We start from the raw sequence: 22,435 nt of genomic DNA on the forward strand, positions 1-22,435 counted from the left end.
ATAGCGGTGTTTATTTGTCTCTATCGACTGAACAGGAAAAAGGAAAAAGGCGTCTGAGACCAACTCATCAGAAAAAAACTCCCACAGAGACGAAGACGAGGAGGAGGCCACGGCCCTGCTGGTCCCACTGACGGGTGATCTCTGAGAAGTGCAGAACTAAACACCAGGCTAATAGATAAATAAAATAACCTGGCCCTGAAATATTTGACTCACAGATTCACAGAACAACCTGGGCTACGAGCTCCGGGTCCTCAATTAATCGATGGCGGCGGACGCAGAGTGGTTTATCTGCGCCGCGGATTTGGACGGCATTAGCGTAATCTTTCCCTCTGCGCCCACAGGTCCGCTCATGGTCCGTCCAATGCATCCCTGCCTCATCCTACGGATGAGAATAGATAATGGCACATCTGGGCTGCGGTTCACTTCTTGATAGACTTGACTGAGAATTACACCCGTTCCTAAGTTTCAATATAATATTTTTCCCGTTTTCTCCTCTCTTACTCATCTGTGTTTTGATACGTTTGAATATCTATCCTTCCGGCTCTTAATCCAACATAATCACTAGAAAATCACCAGTCACCCTACAAGAGCAGGCCCTGACCTTTGACCTCTTACTGGTTGCTTGTCAGGCTGTCAGATGTAGGAACCGCTGTGCGTCTTACAAGCCACCGTGGTCGAGTAAAGCCCTGTTTTTCAAAATGTAGCTTAATTTTTTTACCTTTTCTTTAAAAAAAAATTAAAAAAAATTCCTACAAGACATTTTGGATCAAACTCAATATAAGAAAACACAGAAAAGAAAATAATGTAGAAATTGTCAGTATGTTGTTCGAGTACAGACTTTAAAAATGTAATTAATTAAAATGATACCATGGTAACTATCACAAACATAACTATTAATATTAAAAACATAGCCCCCGCAAACAATTCTCAATAACACGTAATGTATTTATAAATGTATGTTAGTCTATTTAATAATGCTATAGAAAAATGTGTGATAACATAGAGTATACTTATATGAATAATATCAAGTTGTATGGGAATAATCATCTTTTTGTATCTTAAACAGAGCACCGTGACAAATTGCTTTTAATTTGACTTTTTTATCGTCTATGGTGTTGGAGTAAATAAAAGAAAGTATGTTGTGCATACACACATGACAATAATGGAATGACACAATTTTTCTTCGAATTCAACCCTTTCATGCCACATAATACTAATCCTGGTCATGATAATGTAACACAGGAAAAAAAACAAAAAAAAAACTTGGAGTGGAGATTAAATATGAATATCTATAAATAAACCTGGGGGGGAAACTTCTCAGCTTACCACTGCCTGCCTGCAATCAATCAAATCTGTCGCGACCTTCTAATTCTCAGCTCTGTGGCCCAGTTTGGCACCAAATCTCTCTCAAAGCTGCCCCCCCCCGCAGCACAACACGGTGCTGTGCTGCGTGGTGAATAATTGACGAGCCCCCCCCTCCTCCTCCCTCCTCTGTGTCTCTTTCCATCACTCTGTCTTCGACGTCCTGCCCCCCCCCCCCTCCCTCCCTCTCCTCTCTCCTCCCTCCTCTGTGTCTCTTTCCATCACTCTGTCTTCGACGTCCTGCCCCCCCCTCCCTCCCTCTCCCCTCTCCTCCCTCCTCTGTGTCTCTTTCCATCACTCTGTCTTCGACGTCCTGCCCCCCCCTCCCCCTCCCCCCTCCCCTCTCCTCCCTCCTCTGTGTCTCTTTCCATCACTCTGTCTTCGACGTCCTGCCCCCCCCCCCCCCCCCCCACCTGCTGCCAGGCTGCGCAGTGACGACTGTCGGCAGGTGAGCAGACGCAGGAGGAGACAGCTATTGGTAAGAGGGGAAAGAAAAGAAAAAACAAACATGACACGTTAAAACAAGGGATGAGGCCGCTCGGGAGTATCAGACGGTTTACGTTTTGGACGTTGTGTTGTTCAACAGAGCTGTTTGTGTGAAATGCTTCTCTAAATGTGTCGTGAGTGCAGGTTTTATTTAGTTGTTTTTTCCTCATGCTTCTCTGTTCTTTAGTCTTTTTTTGTTTGTTTTGTTTTTTATAGTTAATCACTGGATTGCTCTTCAGCCCTATTAAAACCTAAAACCAACAAAAACGCCCTGCGACATTTGGTCGTGACTAGACATTGTAGAAGTGCCAAGAAGTCATAGAAGAGAAATGCTGTTAGTATTCCACATTGAACCTTTTTGAGACGATATAATTTAACTTCAGAAAGTATCCAAGTGGAGAGTTGGGCCCTGAAGACATTACCCCAAAAGTTACCCCCTAAACTTTCTTTGGATCTGCACCTTTGAAAGCGCCTCATCAAGTTGTGAAATAATCAAATCATTGAGGTGCAGGCATATTTCGCTGCTGTCGGACAAGATGCAACGCCGCTCTCTGGCTTTTTTTCCCTCAGGAACAGCCGTCGGAGTCATGGAGCAGCTCGTGCTCCTCCTGCTCGTGGCGGCGGAGGCGTCTTGCAGGACGCGCGGCGGCCGGTGCGAGCTGGGCTGCGACTGCAGCGGCGACCTCAAGTTCGCCATCTGCTCCCGGGCACGCTTCACGCAGCTGCCCCGCCGAGTGGCCGCCGGCACGGAGCTCCTCGACCTGTCCGACAACCACATCTCCGCCGTCCCCGCGCGCTCCTTCGGCGAGAGCCGCAGACTGCGCGTCCTCCTGCTGCAGAACAACAGCATCAGCGCGGTGGCGGACGGCGGCTTCTCGCGCCTGGAGTTCCTGCAGAAGCTGGACCTGAGCTGGAACCGCATCGCCGCCCTGACCGAGGGCTTCTCCGCCGGCCTGGCGTCGCTGCGGGAGCTGCGGCTCGCCCACAACCGCCTGGCCAAGCTGGACGGCCAAAGCTTCCTGCATCTGGACGGCCTCCAGAGGCTGAACCTGACGGGCAACGCCATCCACGCCATCCAGGTGAGGTCGTTCTCCTCCATGAGCGCGCTGCGGCAGCTCCACCTGGAGGACAACCGGCTCGCGTCCCTGCGGAGCGGCGTCTTCTCCATGCTGCGCTCGCTGGAGGTCCTCAACCTGGCCAGGAACCGCATCGGCGAGATGGAGGAGTCCGTGTTCAAGCCGCTGGTCAGCATGACTCTGCTCGACCTGGCCGGCAACGAGCTGTCCACGCTCAACTTCAAGACGTTCCAGAGCGTCCACACCTACAGCACCCACATCCTGCTGGAGGGGAACCCCTGGAACTGCGAGTGCGACATGCAGAGGCTCTTCCGGAAGCTACGCAGCATCCAGCGGCTCTTCCTGGATGACTACCACAACCTGACGTGCAAGGCGCCGCCCGTCCTCGAGGACCACCGGCTGATGGACGTGGACGCGGAGCTGTGCATCGCCGAGACGGTCACAGTGCTCGTCATCACCGTCACAGTGGTGATCACCTTGCTGGCCGCCATGCTGATGGGCGAGAGGAAGAGGAAGAAGAAGAAGAGGGGCAAGCACTGGACACAGCAGGGAGAGCTGTCGGATGAGTCGGACTACTGAGGCGGGTCGTCGTGTCACAGTTCACTGTTTTCCTCTCCTTTTTGTTAGTGTTGTTTTGTCAGCATTTTTCTCATGAAACTTTTGGAATGACAAATATTAGTTTTTATGTAAATGGTTGCGATCAAGTTAAAGCTGTGGTCGTTTGTTGTTAATGTCCCTGATGTGACTCTGAGTTTGGGAAAAAAACAACATTAATTTGGACATTTAAGTGTATGTTGTGTTTGTTTGTGACAGAAAACACATCTGCTGTTTTACAAATAAGTCTGCAGTGCCTCCTGGTGGAGAGAACACTTTCCTGCACTGATCATTTCTTTTATGACATTTGATTTAGTTTTCGTGATGCACCAGACGGGCGGGGTTTATGTCCTGGTCAAATATCTTTATGATGCTTTCCAGGAAGTTCCATTGTCAAAACATTATTTGGAATTAATTCGTAAAGTAAATCATGATAGTAGTTGTCATGCAGTCTTACACATTATTATATTAGCCCTGTCATATCACTGTAGGGAAACGTCTTCGGATATCTCAAGGTTTTATTTTCTTTATGGTGATTTATATTATTTTTTTAACACTCAACCTGTGTCTGTTTGAAATGAATAAGTGGAGTGTTTATGAACGTTTTCACTGGGATCAATGTGAGTTTCCCCTTTAATTGACACACTGGAGATTTTTAGACGGAGTCGCCCAGAGTCCATGTGGCTGGCTTTACCACTGAATACCTAACCGGATGTCGACAAAATAAAAGCATGGCAGCATTAACCTACAAAACAAAAACAAAAATACAGGGCTCGAATGAATATGTAATTGTTATACAATTTATTTCATGATAATTGGTGTTATGGTTGTGTGATTAACTAAATTGAGTCAAATGAGCCGAGTGTTGTATACTAAGTAGCGATGATGTGAAGATGTATTGAAGAGAAGTCCGCCGACACCGTCTTGATTGTATATAAAGGTTTATTACAAAAAGACCAGCATCGATTCAAGCCCTGCAGAGCTTGGAGAGTGTCGAATCAAGTTATGCTATGTGAGACGTGTAACTTTCAAGGCCAAGTAAAGGAGTGGTAAGGGTCCTTGAAAGACCCCTTGCATAACATTCCAAAGGAAGAGAAGTAAGCCCATATTCCCCTCTTATTCCATATATGGACAAAAAGACACTACACGAGAAAATGTCGTATCTTAACAAAAGTCCAAAACCAAAATAGCCATTAACATAATTAACTTTTATTTATTTTCTCTATTTTTTAATTGAAACTTGATCACCTCCACGTCTGTAATAAATGAGTCTACATACACAAGAGATTGAAGTGCATACTTTGTTTGAAAGAGAATGATACATACAGTGGTTTATTTAAGCTCTCGTGTTAAAAAAAACAAAACATTTTTGTTGTGTCATTTTTAAATATTGATGTCAGCTGAGGAATTATCCCATTTGTTTCTTGTCCATGGCCGCTAATCGATACAATACAATATAACACTATATAATAACGGCTGATATAATATGGCAGACTTTTATTTTGAAGTCTGTGAGCGGAAGATGAGCTATCGGCTGATGTCAGTCTCAGGACAGGTGGGATCTCCGGTTCAACGAGCCTCTGTTGTTCTCAATACAAAGGGACCAGGAGCTGGTGAAACTCTTTAAATTCCTACTTATAAAATTAAAAAACATGAACTGTTTATGTTCATCTGTCTAACGCGACCGTTATCTACTTGATAAAATATATTATTATGAGAGGGTTTTGAGTGAAAAAAACAACAATGTGCGAACGAAGAGAGAAATTCAGGAGAAACTGCGCAGTCACAGTTTGATGGGAGCGTTGACCTGAGCAGGTGAGTCAATTGATACGCTTCGTCTTTAAATGTCGTGTTTTCATTTGACGTTGAGTGTTTTTTTTAAATTATTATTATTATGTGTAAGTTTAATTGAGGCCACATGGAAGAAAACCACAACTCCTCTGTTCAGTTTCACCGGTTTATTTTGACTAGCAGCCACATTTGAGCTCATTTCCTTACATTCACCTTTAAATGCGCGGAGTTTGGCTTGTTATATACGTCGATAGCGAACAGCTGCTCCATTCAGAGATGTGAAGTACTTCCGCATAGGCGCGTCAGTGAGTGACTGACAGACGGTTTCTGAAGCGGGGTCCGGGGGACCTCCTGCTGCCCTGACCGAAAATGATCGGGTTCCATGACCTCATGCCATAAGGGGCAGGGTATCAAAATGGAGCTCTGGGTACTTTTCCACGACCCTCGAAGAGTCCCACCCAGGGTCACACACACACACATACACACACACACACACACACACACACACACACACACACCACACACACACACCACACACACTCACTCACTCACTCACTCGCTAACACAGAGGAAGCAATCAAACTTTATTATAACGACTCAAAACAGCTATAAAATGCCAATATAATATTGAGAGTTTCTATTGATCAATCTAATGATTATAAGATGTGGTTGTGTCTACTATCAGTATCAACAGTGGATCGTAGATTTAATAATTCATATGCATCAGTTATTAAATCGATAAGATGACAACGGGAACCTGTTAATCACTCTTCTGAACAAAAATGGCTGCGTGCAATATTTAGAGCTCAGTAAATGATAATCTGTAGAAATATCAGTTTATAAAATTATTGGTTTCATGATTAATGTCAGACTTGGAGAGGTATTCGTGTTTTCCTGCAGAGGATTTCTTTCTAAACATATTCAGCACTACTTTTCTAACATTATACAAGTTGGTTTCCAGACTGAAGGGTCATTTCATTATCATTTGCTTATTGCTTGCTTCGTGCCATCTCTCCGTCTGCATCCGCTCAACCCTCATTTTCTTATTCGTCCAGATATGCCAGCCGATGACAAGATTGCCATCCTGACGGACGATGAGGAGGAGCAGAAGAGGAAGTATGTGTTGGCGGAGTCGTTCAACACCCTCTCCGCGGAGCAGCAGGCGGATGCCGGCGACACGCCCGTGCCCGCCGCGGACGAGATGGCCCCCCCGCAGCCCGACACCATAGGTTGCTGCGAGAGGATGTGCCTGCGCGTCAACAGCCACCTGCTTGTCTCCAAGGTCTTCTACTTCTTCTTCTATGCCGCCTACGGCTCGCTGCACCCTCTGCTTGCCGTGTACTACAAGCAGCTGGGCATGTCGGCCGGCCGCAGCGGGCTGCTCGTCGGCATCCGATATTTCATCGAGTTCTGCAGCGCCCCGTTCTGGGGCGTGGTGGCTGACCGCTTCAAGAAGGGCAAGGCCTTACTGCTGTTCTCCGTGCTCTGCTGGTTGATGTTCAACTGCGGCATCGGCTTTGTCAAACCGGCTGAGGTGAAATGCGTGGCAACGGACGCCGCTCCGGTGACGCCGCCTGCGATGACAACATTCTCTCCCAGTAACGCCACACATCAAGGCAATTCCACCAACCACACCCGGCGTCGCCGAAGCTTTCTAGACTTCCCTGGGCTTCCTGAACTCCTGGACATCAGCGTGCTCCACAGGGCCAAACGAAGCGGCGACTCCAACGCGACGTCGCCACCCTTCCGGCAGGCTAACATCACCCAGCTCACACCAAATACCACCCTGCCCACCACCACCATGACCACCACTGCTGCTGCTGCGACCAGCGCCAAGAAGTACCAGATCGTCTACAACCAGGACCAGGTGGAGAAGATCTTTCTGCTCATCCTGCTCGTCATCATCGTGGGCGAGTTCTTCAGCGCCCCGGCCGTCACCATCGTGGACACCGTCACCCTCCAGTACCTCGGCAAAGCCCGCGACCGCTACGGCCTGCAGCGGATGTGGGGCTCGCTGGGCTGGGGCCTGGCCATGCTGCTGGTGGGCATCTGGATTGACCACACGCACGTCACGGTCGTGATCGACGGCCTTGGCTGCATCTTGCCCGACTTCCGACTGCACAACTACCAGATCGCCTTCATCGTCTTCGGCGTGCTCATGGGCCTGGCGTTTCTCGTCGCCACTCAGTTCTACTTCGAGAAAGGCGGCGACTACCAGCAGGAGCTCTCAGAGGGCGTGGTGGAGCAGACGGCGGAGTCCGACGTCGCCCAGGAGTTCCACTACAGCGACCTCCTGCGGCTCCTCTGCAGCGTGCGCTACAGCTCCGTGCTGTTCGTCGCATGGTTCATGGGCTTCGGTTACGGCTTTGTCTTCACCTTCCTCTACTGGCACCTGGAGGACCTGAAGGGCACGACCACGCTGTTTGGCGTCTGCTCCGTCCTGAGCCACGTCTCCGAGCTCGCCGCCTATTTCACCAGCCACAAGTTCATCGAGCTGGTCGGACATGTCAGGTGAGACATCGCCACATACGCACAGCTTGGTTTGTTTCCTATCATATCACACACAAACATGTATGAGGATGTTAGCACAGCTGACTCTGAGGATTTTTCTTTCCTGCTGCAGCTTTATATGACGCCAGCCTAACATGGCATATACATATAGTGTTCATTCACCACAGAAATAAGTCTGTGGTCATCAACTGCTGCCAGTTGAACAATTGAACCTCCTCTGCAGTGACCCGGCGGCGGACAATGGCGTCATTGATGCTAAGGCTTTACTGTCGGAGTGAATGTCGGGGCCGGACCTCGCAGACAGCAGGGACATTTGAGAGCGTGGTGTTAGATGACGGGCAGCTCTGGGCCGAACATCAGCGCCGGGCACACAATACGTTGCTGCTGTTGAGTCTGAAACAACTCTTGAGGGGGAAGTTGAAGGGAGAGGACGCGGAGTTTGTCAAAAGATTTAAAAAGCAACGCTTCCCTGCATCACGCGCCCTGCTGGTAATTCTAATCACTGACTCACAGAGTATTTGAATGAAGCTGCAGCACTTACCGTTAGACACTGAAACTGTTGAAGCTCACAGTTCACTGAGGTTAATCTCACACTGTATCTTCTTCACGTCGTAGAGTCATCAGCGTGTGAGTATGTGCGACGAACACATTTCCTGTTTACTGGAAATTCTGAACAAGAGCAGGCTGCAGGTTAACAGTCCCGCTCTGCGACCCTGTCAGGGGGGGGGGCAGGGGATTAGAAAAACCTGATCTGTGCAACTCAATGCAGTTTATTAACCGTGCATTAACTTTACTAGGTTTCTGATCAGCTTATTGTGTGTGTGCATGTGCAGCATAGAGACTTCAGACAGGGGTGGTATCATAAATTATGTTTCCAACCTCCTGTTTTTATTCACAATTGTTGAATTATAAAAAATTATTCATAACGTTCAAAAGGAGCCAATGAAACTTTGACTGCAGAGACAAAAAAAAACACGTCATATTGCCGTCCTGTTTTCAACCATGCTATGACTTGAGTTCTTCTGATGATGTCATCTCATTGTGTCGTCTTCAGCATTTTTTTTTTTAACATGCAATCAGGCATTCATTATCTCCAGTCGTGTTTTTCCTCTTTTATGAGGGTTTAGCCAGGTTCACCACAGCCCACAACCTAGCGCACACATTGCTGTGCCCTGAGGGTCACACACTCGGGTTTTGCAAGTAAACAAAGTGGAAACAAAGGTGCAAAGCAGCAGACAAGTGAGGCACTCAGCCCTCATTGGTTCTGCTGTGGATAAAACATGAAATATCCTTTGCCAAGGTCTTGTCACAAATTTGCCAAAATCCGCCAAAATGTAAATGAGTATTTGTGAAAATCGGACACATTGTTTCCGCTCAATGAAACACTGTCAGTCCAAAATCTCCAAAACACAGGTACAACTAGCCGCACCAAGGTATCGGTCGCCTAAATGTGCAGGGCCATGTCGCGACTGTCTGTGTGTCCGTCTGTATGTCTGTCTGTCTGTGAAGACAACTTGTCAGAGCAGCCAACACGAGCTGAGAGACTAAATGATGGCGGTAAATAAGCTGTTGTATATTTTAAAATGATTCATGTTTTCAGTGAGACATCCTGAGCTGTCACTTCAAACTACAAACAGTTAATGTATCTTCTGACCGTGTGTGTGCGTGTCTATGTGTGTTTGTGCTTCTCAAACGATCCTGTCTGTTGAACAAGTGACATGACTGCAGGTGTGTCAAGTTCAGATTCAGGTTTGTCTGCTCCGTTCTCAGCGTCAACTTCAGCCAGTTTGTCCTGGACTCCTTCAGTCGTTTTTATTGATCATGAGTCCAATCAACGACTCGATTCATTGATTGTAGACTCACAACCAAACTCATTGCCATGTGTTTTCACCTCATTTGATCTCTCATGAACTGATGCTCAAAAGTTTAAGTGTGTGTTTGTTTAAATCACTGGCAGCGGCAGAAAAGAGCAGCCTCTCGATACGGAGCAGAAACAATGAGTCCGGGAAAACTATACACACACACAATCTGTGAATGGAATAATTCAAAATGTCATTTATTTGATATTTCACCTATTTTTTTTACTTTTGGTATTGCAAATAATGCAAAATAAAAGTTCATGGGAATTACTTTGGAATTTGGACATTTCAGATCAGAATTGTTTGGCCTTTTTTTCTGATTTATACAATACAAATCATCAAGAAAGTCATTGATTGTCAGTGTCAGTGATTTAGAGAAAACAATGTAATTCAGTATATTAACAACCTGTCCCCCTCCCCCTTCCCCTCCACCTCCTCCTTCTCTTCCTCTGTCTCTGCCCCCCACAGAGTGCTGTACATCGGCCTGGCCTGCAACACGGCTCGCTACCTGTACATCTCCTATTTGCAGAACGCCTGGACTGTGCTGCCCATGGAGGTCCTTCAAGGTAACGTCCTCTTGTTTCTCAGTCAGCAGGGATGTTTTTTTTATGAAAAGCTAGGACCCAGGGGACAGGACGGAAACTCGGGCGTGTTTGTTTAACAGGGCGGTTATCAGATGGCCTTTTTCCTCCTGCGGCCTAACGGACAGCAGTGAGGCTAGATGTGACGGCTGGTGGGAAGCAACAGGAGCCCCACTTCAAACCCTGACACCAAGAGGAAGCTCAGAAAGGAACTCAAGTGAACTTTGAGCTTGTACAGGATGCTCGTTAATGAAGTCAAACAGTGCAGTGAAAGAGCTGAAGCTCAGTTTGACCGCGCTGAAGGAGGTGTGAGTACAGGAAGATATAATCTGTTTGTATTAATCGAGAGGGGCGTGTTTAGGATCAATTTAATCCCTGGAGAAAACTCAAAGTGAACACAGACTACTTAATCACAATAAGATGATTATTTAAAGTTGCCACGATCAAGATGATTATTTAAAGTTGCCACGATCATGATCCATATTAAAGGTTTTGTCCATAACGTGTCAGAAAAAGGAGGAATGCGCCTGTTATGAATTCCCAGAGATTAAGATGACATATTCAGATTCATTTACATGTCAAACAGAACAAAACCACAGAAATTTCAAATATTTATACTTTTCAATATTTCAGAGCAAGTGATGACTAAAAATTAACAAAGCATGCAGTCAAATTTTAGGAAATTGTCAGACCTGTAAAATAAATTATCACTATAAGTTATGTCAGGAAGACATTTTTATTTTTTTTCCACATGCACAAACAATCTTTGTGTTAGTAGAATCAAGACAACACAGTGATGCAAAAATCTAACTAGTTTGACATAAGTAAAGATCTGCCGAACTTCATTTTTCCAAAAGATCAATTTTATGAATATAAATAGTCTGATAATCACATGGGAATTGAAACGCCAGAACAAGTTATACACTGCATTTGAATACACATTATTAGTGGACAAATGAAAACCAAAAACACAATTTGACTTGAAAAGATAGTATAATAGAAGCGGAAGTGGATCGTGAGCCGTTTGTGTTGACATGATTGGTTACAGCTACTGTATGAGTCTATATGTTTGAGATGTCCGCCCTGAGAAAACACTGGTAAACACTCCCAGGACAAACAAGTGAAAACTAGTTCAGAGTCTCAACTTTAGTCTCAATGTCACATAAAGCCAGCCAGGTAAAACAATTAAGCTGCTTGCAGACATGCACTGAAGTCCGGGCGTTTTTGCGGAGGGACTGTATGTGAAAACGCAACGTGGAATTATCGCCATGTCTTGCCTCCTGCATGCTCTCTCCAGATGCCACAGAATGTTGAATGCATCTAACTCTAAGTCAAACTCCAAATTTGAGCACAGAGAGTAGCTCTGGGTGTCACCCTCTCCCAGCTGTGACCCACATCTGTCCCCTTGCGTGTCCCTCCAGGTGTGTCCCACGCCTCCGTCTGGGCCGCGTGCATCTCCTACCTGAGCGCCGCGGTCCCGCCTGCACTGAGGACGTCGGCGCAGGGAATCCTGCAGGGCCTTCACCTGGGCCTGGGCCGCGGCTGTGGAGCCATGGTGGGAGGAGTGTTCGTCAATTACTTTGGTACGACACAACAGTGGTTTTTGCCAACACATTAACACACAGGAGCTCAAATCATAATGTGGGGTCCCACCTAATGCTGACAGTAATTCTTGTAGCAATTATAGTTTCACTGTTTGCTTTGCAGGTGCCGCAGCGACGTTCCGAGGAATTGGCATGGCCTCCCTCGTCATCCTCCTCATATTCTCCTTCATCCAGTGTTTGACCGGAGAGACTGAGGGGAAAGGTGGGGAAACCCGATGTTTTTCCTTTGTGCAAATAAAGTTTTCACTTTATAAAATCTGGTATTTAAGTTTGAAAAACTTTTTTTTTTCCATTGTAACGTCCTTTTGGGGTTTTTTTTTCTCAGAGGACAAGATGTTAGCAGAGAACATCCCAGTCCCCTCCAGCCCGGTGCCCATCGCCACCATCGACCTGGTGCAGAGCCAGAACGAATTCGGCAGCCCCGCCCCGGGTCGCCATGCCGCCACCTTACCCGTCAAGAAGACCAAGCACCAGGAGGATCAGGAGGACGTGACCCGGCCGGCCTGGGTGCTCTCCGGAGCCCCCTGGGTCACCATCGCCTTCGCCATCGTCCAGATCAAAGAGATGATGACCCTCACGAGGAGCGGCGGACCGCCACCGGAGGCCGGCCCGCTACAGGTGAACAAAGCTACGATTCAAATAATGTTCAATGCAGCCATCAAAAGGATTCCATGTTTACGTTCAAACACATAATATATCCTGTTATTAGTTTCCTTTTTTTTAAAGAAAATTCAAAATGCTTCAGTGGACAGTTGTAGTCAAACTGGTTTGCATTAAATATAAAAGCAGAGTAAAAATTAAAAATAGAAATTTAAAATTAGAAACAAAGGCAATGGATTAAAATACAAACACATCAAACATTCTCTGGCTCGAGTGTCTCACATGAGGATTTGCTGCTTTTCTCTGCCTGAAACATCTGTGGATTGAATATGTTTGAGTTTGGACTTATGGTCTCGTGAAACAAACACAGACGTGACGTCGCAGCTCTGACAGCTCTAAAGGTCGCGCGGAGTCATCAGCGGGGTCATCAGTGGGGTCATCAATCATCATGTTCAGAACTTTGGATCTTGAACCAGCAGCTCAATTAAAACAGGAAGAGAACGTGATTATTGTACTAAGCTTTTCTTCATTATTAGTTTTTTTTGTTTTTTTTGTTTTTTTTCAGTCCAAATTACAGAAAAAGTTCAGAGCTGAAGATGACGTTGTGTGATGTCATGCTCTGTCCAACAGTCCAGCAGCCAAACATATTCAGTTTAAATAATGACAAAAAGATTTCTTACTCTTCTCTCTTTTTTAATCTCCTCAAGTATGCTGTTTGGGTCTTTGGGATTGATCTGACTGACTCAGAAGAGATTTTCAGAATAAATTGTTGATAAGACTTAACATTTTAGATTGTAGTTCATGCTTTAAGGTGCGAGTCTTGCGTGTAGTCCCTGGGAATAGAAATAACGATAGATGTCATATCACAGTAACGTGTGTTGTGTCGGCTGTATGACTGTGTGGGAACTGTTCCTTTACTTTTCACTAATCTCTCACTAATCTCAACCCTCTGACGTTTCCTCCCCTCACCGGCTGAAGGAAGGTGAGACATTGTTGCGTGCAAAGGTCGGTGGAAAACTACCGCATGTGTGTGTGTGTGTGTGTGTGTGTGTGTGTGGTATGTGGGTGTGTCCGTGCATGCATACGTCTCTCTGTGATTGTGAAAACTCCCACGCATGAATCGTGACGTCAGGTGAGCTGCGTGCCTGAATTACTCCCCGGTGATGTCACCAGCCTCCCTTCTGGCTGAGGTCAGGGACGTTTATCCAGCGTCTCAGAATGACTACAGAAATCTCAAAAACTTCAATACCAGCAATGAGACTCATTTTATCAAGTGACCTCCACCGAAGTGTAAAAATCGTACTGTTGTACATTTCTTAGAAAATTCATTGCAGTTTATTCAGTATCATAATCTTGCTCTGTGAGAACATACATTTATTTTAAAGTTTTAAATTTCCTTTTGTGTGATACCTTTAAATAACTAGAATGGCTCTCATTGGTGGGCACACCTGCACCAAGGCCCAACAGCCCCCTTGTGAAACCTCATTCACATCTGCAAGATCCAGATTTGAGTTATTGCTTGAGAAATCAGTTAAAAAATGTCATAATACACCTACACCAGGTTTTGTAGTGGTAAAGAAATAAATTTTAAATTCCTTGATCGACCCGTTTGTCCGGATCCACACCTAAATGTAATGCGTCCTGTCTTGGCCTCTGTCTCATCCTTCCAAGTTTCATGGAAACTTTTTTTGAGTAATCTTGCTGACAAACAAACAAATGGACAGTTCCATCACCTCCTTGGTGGAGTCTATTTACACATGAATAGACCAGTAATTTAAAAGATTAATAATCTATAAATAGGGTTGAAATCCAAAGGAAGGTGAATGGAATGCAAACAAAATTCTGCTGTTCGGAAAAACATATAGTTCCACACACAATGCAGAGGAGTCAGTGACTTAAAATAAAGTCAGGGTCAGATTTATTTTGGTTTGTTCGCAGCCTGATAAATGTCAAAGACAGAAGTCGTCCCATCAAATAAAAAAATAGACAAAAACGACTTTATTCTTAATTATACTGCTTCTTATTATCAGACAGACAACAGCAGCGTCCCCCTGCTTTGTGCCTGGAATCTATTTTTAACCAAGCTTTGCGAGCAGGAATATAAATGAGATATTTTTACTTAATGGACTCACTGAGATCATTTCATCTTTAAACTCCTTGTGAGAGATTTTTTTCTGCTTGCATGTATACATCTCACACTGGTCCACTACGCGAGTCCTTAGTTTTGCTCTTAAGGCCTTTTGTTAGTCCGTGTTGTTTCACACAACATTATTGTGTCACTAGATTAACCTTGAATCTCACGTACTTCATATTTACTCAATGTACCAAAATAAGGCCCGTTTTATATTTGCTCCCCTGTTTTCGGAGATGTGAGACCGGCTGGTCCTCTTCGTAGCCAGTTGGTCAATATTCATCATCGTCCCAAGGAGATCATATATATTTATATATGTGGTTTTGCTAAAGGGAAACATTGTGTGACCAAGACCATAAGTAACGTACAAGGAGGAGACGAGTGAGGCTACAGATGTTTCAAGATTCATGCAGGTCAGTCCAGCCAATGAATTTAGACATTCATGACTATTTTGACTATGACTAGATTAAACTTGGTATAGTCAGGATTGGTCTTTGTTCTCTACCTAGTATCCTTTTTGATAAATGTATTAGAAGCAAGCGAGATAGTGTTAAAACAAGCGTCTTGATGTTTTTCATTTTCCTGGCTAGTTAGTTAGCAAGTTTTCCCATGCAGCTAGATCAGTTTGTGCCTGGTTAATAGGCAGCTTTTAGGAAATATGAATATAATTAATAATAAAAGACTGCGCTGAACTGGGCCAGATGGTGTTCTTGTAAACATCTGATGCAAAAGCAAAATGGCCTCTTGTTAAACCGCCATCACTGTTTGTTCCTCTTGTTGCCAGGTACCTGATGAGCGGGCGTCGGCTGAGACGTCACAGGAAAATTCAAGCGATGGCGGCGCAGACTCGCCTCCGGCCACCTCAGAAGCGCACATTGCCCAACCCGACAATGACCAAACGCACCCATCCTCGGACAGGGAAGGGCCCCGAGAAGACCCATCCCTCACAGCCAGAAACACAGTCTGAAACTTTTTAATTTGCACACCAACTTTTAAATTTGGTGTGTTTTTGTACTGCAAAAATAACCTTCATAACAAGTTGCTTCATCTCAAATTCAGTCTGAAAATTCGCCGGTGTGCTTCATTTACGTCAGTTACTTTCTAAAATGATTCCATATGGGTCATGAAGCAGTAATGTCCAGAATCAAGATGGAAATATTGTAGCTCTAGAATTAATTTAGCTTCTCTTTTTTTAAAATGGTCTTAAGTGTCAGACTTGTTTTAATGGATTGTTTTTGCAGTGTGGACTTTGGTTTGGTTTGTGCGTTTGGATGCATTTGCCCCTCAGAGGCGAGCAAATCCAACACACCTTAGAGCTCTGTGCAACTCTATATTACAACTGACTGCCCTTTACTGGAGGAGTGTGGGGGGAAAAAAACCTTCAAGTGTGAAGAATATGCCTCTCGATAAGTTATTCTGTAACTAGAAAGTGATGAAATCTGACGGAATGGTGATGACAAACTTAATTCGTCAAAAAATCATGAAGAATTTAATGGGTTTCATTAGGATAGAAATGATAATGTTCTAGAGGTTTTAAACATTTTTTTTTCATGTGTTGTGATGCAGAGCTTCCCAATCTTTTGTAAAACCACAGACCATTTTTATATCAACAGCAAACCAGCATGAACGATCCTGTGGCCTTTTCACAATTAAAAGCCACCCTGTGTTAAACCAGTTGAAGCAGCAGCAGAATTCATAGTTTAAAACTTTTAATTTATCAAATATTTGTACATTTGAGTTCTCGATACGAGATGAAACAACAAAGATTAATTGTGCTTACTTACTGAAAAACAAATATAGGCATACTCTGTCCGTGTCAAGTTCAAAATGCAGATGTGCCTGCCTCCTGCAGGTGTTGAAAATACTTCAAAATTCAGTATCCTCATGTCCTAAATGTAATTTATAAAATATTTTCTGCCATTTACCGTAATGTTACTTGTAAAATGTTTTTGTGTGTAATTGCAACTTCCAGGAGACGTTACACACCCAAAAAACAAACAAACAAAAAAACTTGGCTTGTAGCGACAGTGGATGTGCCGCCCGAGGATGTTCAATCTTTTTTTTTGAGGCATTTCATACAGCAACTTGGATGATCATCATCTCGGGGTGTGGATATTGGTGAAAAACTTGAATCATGGATAATCAAGACATTATTGTTGTTCGCAGCAGCTAAACTATGGTATTCCATCATAGTTCCACCCTTGGCCCAAAACACGACACTGGTGGAACAAGTGGATCTGCTTGAGAAAGCCGTCCGACCCTCTTGTTTCAGATTTCATCCCTTCTTTCAAAACTGTGTTTTTTTCTCTATCAAGCAGAGGACGATCTGCCGTCCGAGATGATGACGTCTGATGCTCTATATTTGTAGACTTTTCTGCGGAGCACACTGATGAAGAAGTGCCTCTTTTAAACCTGCTGTAAGCCTCTTTGTTGTAATTGTTGTCTTAACTTATTACTACGATATGTCCAGCAGGGATCCCTTTACTGTAACGCACTCTTACTGTACAGAAAGATCTGCCGCTTTCATCACACAATACTGAGGGATTTTTTTTTAAAGGTCGATTCCACTGCATTTGTATTTAAACTGCCAATAGCCGACATGCACTATATCTGGGTTGGGTGTTTTTGATTCATGCCAAACAATTTTCAGTATTCAGTGTTTAATGAGTTTTCTGTGTAGGAAAGCTTGAGGAATGAACACATTCCGTTGACTGTAATATTAATGACAGGAGGGTTTTTTTTTTCCTGGCCTGTTTTTCTTTCTCTGTGGTGGAGTCATGAAGACCAGTTTCAGCGCTTGGATGCAGTATCTGTGTAATCCTTCTCATATTGCTTGAAAAATATTATTAAACATTTTGTTGAGTAATGAATCTGTGCTGTCCTTAACTGTAGCCCAAATTGACTGGAATATCTGCGTTTTACGACTATCAATCATTTGTACGATTGAAATACATTTAATATTCTTTTGATTAACCTTAAATCCTACAAATTAAGTTAATGATGGATTCAAAACGTTTCAAATGTATTTATTGTCTGCCAAAAACCTTCAAACATATTGAATTTAAAGCGTTATCATTAGTGAAGAGTCATTGAGTAAGTTTTCAGATTTAAGTTAAAAAAAATAACTTAAGTATTTGCGTTAAAATAAATGTATAATCACGCAGAAGACATTGCTATTCAGAACAATTATATTACTTATGACTATCATTGTATTATTGTACTTTAATGCATTTAATAATACGTTGCCATAAATGGAACCGTTTTTACTCGAGTACAGTACTTAAGTAAATGTGCATAGTTACTTATGACTTAGTTATAATTTGTATTAATATAACATCATATATTTATAATCTATATAGTTCTTCTTCACACTTGAGGACATTTTACTGGTTACACTGCTGTACTTTACTTGAATGACTTTTTGAATATAGGACATTCGAGCAAAGTATTCCAGAGGGCATTGTTTTAAAGTACATTTTTCAAGTGTAAAAATGTAATTAATAAAGTGCAGTGATAAGTACTTACATTACATTCATTAAGCAGATGCTTTTGTCCAAAGCTACTTATGATAAGTTAAAAAAGTAGTTTATGCTTAAACCTTAATCTAATAGAAGCATAAAGTAGCATAAAACGAAAAGTAAAAGTACCTGGATATTTTAATTACATTAAGTGGATGATCCAACCTGTGTTCATGCTGCAGCATGTTTAAAAGTAGCCACTTGATGGCAGTAGTGTTGTGAGAATTTCAGTGTGTGCGTGTGTGCGTGTGAGAGTGGAAGGTTACTGAGGTCGTGGTGCGCATGCTACTGATGGGTGTGTGTGGGAGGACAGTAATAGGCTTCCTCAAAAAGCAGGCTTGTGCTGTCCTAATAAAAAAAAGAAAGAAAAGAGAAAAAATAAATAAAGATAATAAAATCAAATCCATCTTGGCACGCTCAGCCTGTCTGAGATCCGTGGAGACATTTCAACAGCCCCTCTGCCGCTGATGGCTGTTGTTGTTGTTGTTGTTTAAGTCTTTGCCTTAATAATGAACAGGGTAATAGTGCCGTGTTCTGTCGAAGGTGTCATGACCATTGAACGCAGAACAACACTTCATATTTCACTTTTAATGACACAGAGGGGTCAGGTCGAGACGGGGCTTTCGCTCTCAGATGTGTCTCGGGAAAATTGCAGGGAATTACTGCAGCGCTGAACCTGCGGACATTTCCAATTACTGGAACAATGAGAGTTGCGCTGTTGTGTGAATCGTTGCATCGTGTCTTGGTTGTGGGCACTTTTGGCAGGACAGTTATATGGTTATACGATACTTTGACAGTTACTTTATCATTCAGCTGATTGTAGACGCATTTTAAAAAATATCTTTTATAATACATTGTGTTGAATGCATTGTGCGTTAAAAATCACTGTTTCTAGAAGTGATGCAAAAAAGCTTTGCGCCTGAAAAGACATTGGTCAACTATACGGCATGGATATACACTTTTGCCCTCAACCTCCACATATAACCGTCCATTAAAAGTAATCAAATCTGTTGTTAATATCTCATGAGTGCCAAAACACAACACAGCGTCATTCAGAGACCATTTTGTTAATAGGACCCAATTACCATCAATATTGTAAAGCCTGAGTGTGATGTTAATCCTTTTTTTTTTTTTGCCTCTTTTACGTCCCTGCTGTAACGTTGCTACAAGCCGGATGCCCTGTGGAGGCGACCGTGCCGACTCTTGAGAGATCAGGGCCGTTTTTGGACCTAAGCAAAGTGTCCATATTACCCAGGGGGGGTAAAATATACCCGATGGACTCACTGGCCCAACAGGCGACTCTTATATTTCTGTCCTACATTGCTTTTTCAACACAGGAACCTTTCTTCAGGAACCACTTTGGTGCGGATTTCATTCTGTAACAGCACCCAGCCCAAAACAATTTGCTACCCCAATAAAAAAAAAATCCTGAAAAGCAAAATAAGGTGTGTTACCAACCACTCAACTCATTCAAGTCAAAGGCAAGACTCAAAGCTGCAATCATAAATCCCATGCCTCAAGCTCCTGAGCTTCTGCAAGAAAGCAAATACAAATGCGCTTAAGGAACCTTTGGTACTGCCAGACTCTGTTTTTTTTTTTTATGTTTGTGTCGCCCGTTTCCTCGACTCGGTGTTGGAAAAGTATCCGAGCAGTATTTAGATGTCGAATCTGATCTAGTTCCCAAATTGAGGTCCAGAGAAATCCCATCGGCTGATAATGCAGCCATCAAGCAAAGAAGACAGCAGTGTTGATTTCAGGGGATTAACAAGGCTGTCTGATTTGAGTTTAGAAAAAGCAGACAGCTTGTGCGCAGCATTTCTTTTTCTACATTAGCATGCTGGTTAATAACCCCCCCCAAAAAATTATCTAAATTATCTATATATACAAACATGTGAAGGGTTTTTACTCCAGGCTTTTCAAGAGACAGTGTGAGACGCACATCGCCAGAATCATCAGTACCATGTCATGTAAAAATAGAAAAAAAAATAGAAAAATGAATACATCTAATGTGCAGTAGATGACGAGGGTTGTCCGACCTTTTGCATGTGGAATCAATTGATTCTATTTGCATAGCCTCATTTTTAAGGGTGCAGCCTTTTTTTGTGATGCAACGAGAACACAAAACCATCCAACCGACCAAGATGAAGAAAGCGCTGGTTGCACACACACAAAAAACACACCTCAGCTCTTGACTGACTTTTTTTCTCACTGTGGAAGAGCGTGTAATGTGTTTTGTGTCTGCCGTATCGGGCTTGTTTGTCGATCAGAAGAACTAACTTGTTTCCCTTGGATCAGAACCTCAGTTTATCGCGCCGGTGGGGATTATTAGAAGTCTTAGGGCTGAAAATGAGTCATTTTTTTCTCCTGCTCCGCTCGTAATGGATCCATCCTGCTTATTGGCAGCGAGTGTTGGCTATTGACCAGAATATCATTATTATTTTTGAGGTCACAGACAAAATTTTCCACAACCTCTCTTGTGTCTTGTTTCCGCTTTTCTATATTTAACCGTGCATTTCAAATTGACCTTCTCTTGTCAGTGGTCCCCAAGCCTTTTGCCTTGTCACCCCTAAAATCAAGCAAGGCCCAGTTGTGACCCCCTCATCAGATTTGTTTAGTGCTTACAGTGATTTGATTCATCATATCTAAATATGTAGTATTAGTTTTTTTCTAATAGTGATGGTCGGCATGCTATTTCAAAATCATTGCGAAATTGCCTGCAATAAAGTTGTGGGTGAAAAAATATACTTATTTAAATAATGTGTTAATTACTTCTACAATACAATATAAACACAATGAGTCCAAAAGAGATCAGAATCATCAATAAAAAACACAATACACAGTATCTAATATCTTTCAGCTTATAAAACTCTTCAGAAATAATAAAGATAGATATAGATAATAAATGCTAAACAGTGCTTAGTTTTAACATATAATAACTATATATAGCCAATGCCACAGACTACCATCGTGTGGTTTTGGCTGATTGGGGCCTCTCAGTGTTGTTACAGGATCTTGCCGACTCTTGGCCCTCGGAGGCGAACTGCTGGAAACCACCGAGCTACATGATGAAACTGCGAAGTGTAACTCAGCAGACACCGGTCAGACCTCCTGCGGCGCCGCGAACGGGACCACCTGAGTCAAGTGTGAGTCAGACTAAAAGACCACAGAGTTGGGTTATTGGCAGGAAAACGATGCATCACATTGGCTGCCTCTCGTGCTCCTTTTAGTTCAAGAAATGTGTGCCTGTTTTAAAACACATATGTGGATTTTTATTTTAACTGTTTGACACTAAAAACAGCCTGCAAGAGTAACAAGTTACACTTAACAGGTTTCCTTTTTGTTATTCCTCTTATATTTCTACATAGTCAGGGTGCATCCTTAGTCATGACACACCAAAGACTGGTTGCGTTTCTGCATACAGAAAACTGAAACCTATAAATGCATCTGACACTTTTCCCCAAATTTTTTGTCTAGCCGAGGAGCTAAGCCACCAACCTCTCAATCAATTTACAGGCTAAATAATAACCTTACTCCTTAAATAAATGTGTTATGTGAAACAACGGGTCATATAATAAAAATCCATTGATCTGGTTTTCACTCCCAACCACGGCGCTTCCTGTTTGATGTTACAGTAATATTAACATCTGTGCAGAGAGCAGCGGCAGCGTGAACGAGTGCAGCAGGCTAAGACATATCAGAGCAGACAGCTGTCACGGTCGGTCTGGCATCACTGCACCGGCTGTGTTCATGCAGCCTCTGTTTACACAGGAGAAGTGAGAATGATGCAGACTGATACCTGTCCACGTGCACCTGTTCCCAGCTCCATTCGACAATGACCTGATTGTGAATTCATGATCCATATTTGTTCAACTGTTAACTGAGACTATTTTTTCCATTGCAGGGATGAAGGGGTGAATGATGTCCATGCTTCATCGTGGTGTTCCTCACCGCAGGTGTTCCACTTGACCACATGGAGAGTAAGTGTACAGTCCAAAATGTTTTATGTATTCCTGGGACTATAGTTGCTCACAAACTGAAGCATGATTGAAAATAAAAATAATCCCCACACTTGTATTTACTTTTGCAGAACATATTTTTTTCCCACTTGCTTTTACCATTTAGTGTTTTTTTTTTTGTAATTCTTGTTGCGTAAACATTTGTGCTAAAAATAATTGTGGTTTATTCCTTCATTCAATAACTAAACCCCTGCTAATGATCTCCTTCCTCACCAGGACGATCTCTAACATGTCCCAAATGTCTCAAATGACCTTTTGTTGAAAAAAACAAAAAAACTTTAATCCCAGGGTTCCTCAAGGAATCAC

At 43.3% G+C, this 22,435-nt stretch overlaps 2 protein-coding genes across 8 annotated transcripts in view; both read left to right on the top strand.

Annotated features, from left to right (window-relative positions):
* The first annotated feature begins 1,790 nt into the window (after window positions 1–1,790).
* On the top strand, window positions 1,791–4,502 carry LOC118305157 (insulin-like growth factor-binding protein complex acid labile subunit). Its single transcript, XM_035629715.2, is given in 2 exon segments — window positions 1,791–3,452; window positions 3,454–4,502. Coding segments are annotated over 2 exon segments (1,194 nt in total). The 5' UTR covers window positions 1,791–2,384; the 3' UTR covers window positions 3,580–4,502.
* A 545-nt stretch (window positions 4,503–5,047) lies between these two features.
* The window catches only part of mfsd6a (major facilitator superfamily domain containing 6a), a 28,775-nt gene continuing 11,387 nt past the window's right edge, over window positions 5,048–22,435 (top strand). For 5 of the 7 annotated variants that reach the window (XR_004789712.2, XR_004789713.2, XR_004789720.2 and 2 more), the window contains exons 1-8: window positions 5,048–5,333; window positions 6,365–7,820; window positions 10,148–10,245; window positions 11,682–11,843; window positions 11,968–12,066; window positions 12,190–12,482; window positions 21,111–21,256; window positions 22,015–22,090. Coding sequence is in view for 2 of the 7 variants with exons in the window: in XM_035622112.2 (XP_035478005.1) it covers window positions 6,367–7,820; window positions 10,148–10,245; window positions 11,682–11,843; window positions 11,968–12,066; window positions 12,190–12,482; window positions 15,380–15,562 (2,289 nt within the window). In the remaining 5 variants the exon portion in view is untranslated. Of the gene's footprint in view, window positions 5,334–6,364; window positions 7,821–10,147; window positions 10,246–11,681; window positions 11,844–11,967; window positions 12,067–12,189; window positions 12,483–13,442; window positions 13,447–15,379; window positions 17,466–21,110; window positions 21,257–22,014; window positions 22,091–22,435 lie in introns of those variants that run through there. The other 2 variants (XM_035622133.2, XM_035622112.2) reach the window with 2 other exon arrangements.

Source organism: Scophthalmus maximus, chromosome 1, assembly GCF_022379125.1.
Source record: "Scophthalmus maximus strain ysfricsl-2021 chromosome 1, ASM2237912v1, whole genome shotgun sequence".
NCBI lineage: Eukaryota > Metazoa > Chordata > Actinopteri > Pleuronectiformes > Scophthalmidae > Scophthalmus > Scophthalmus maximus.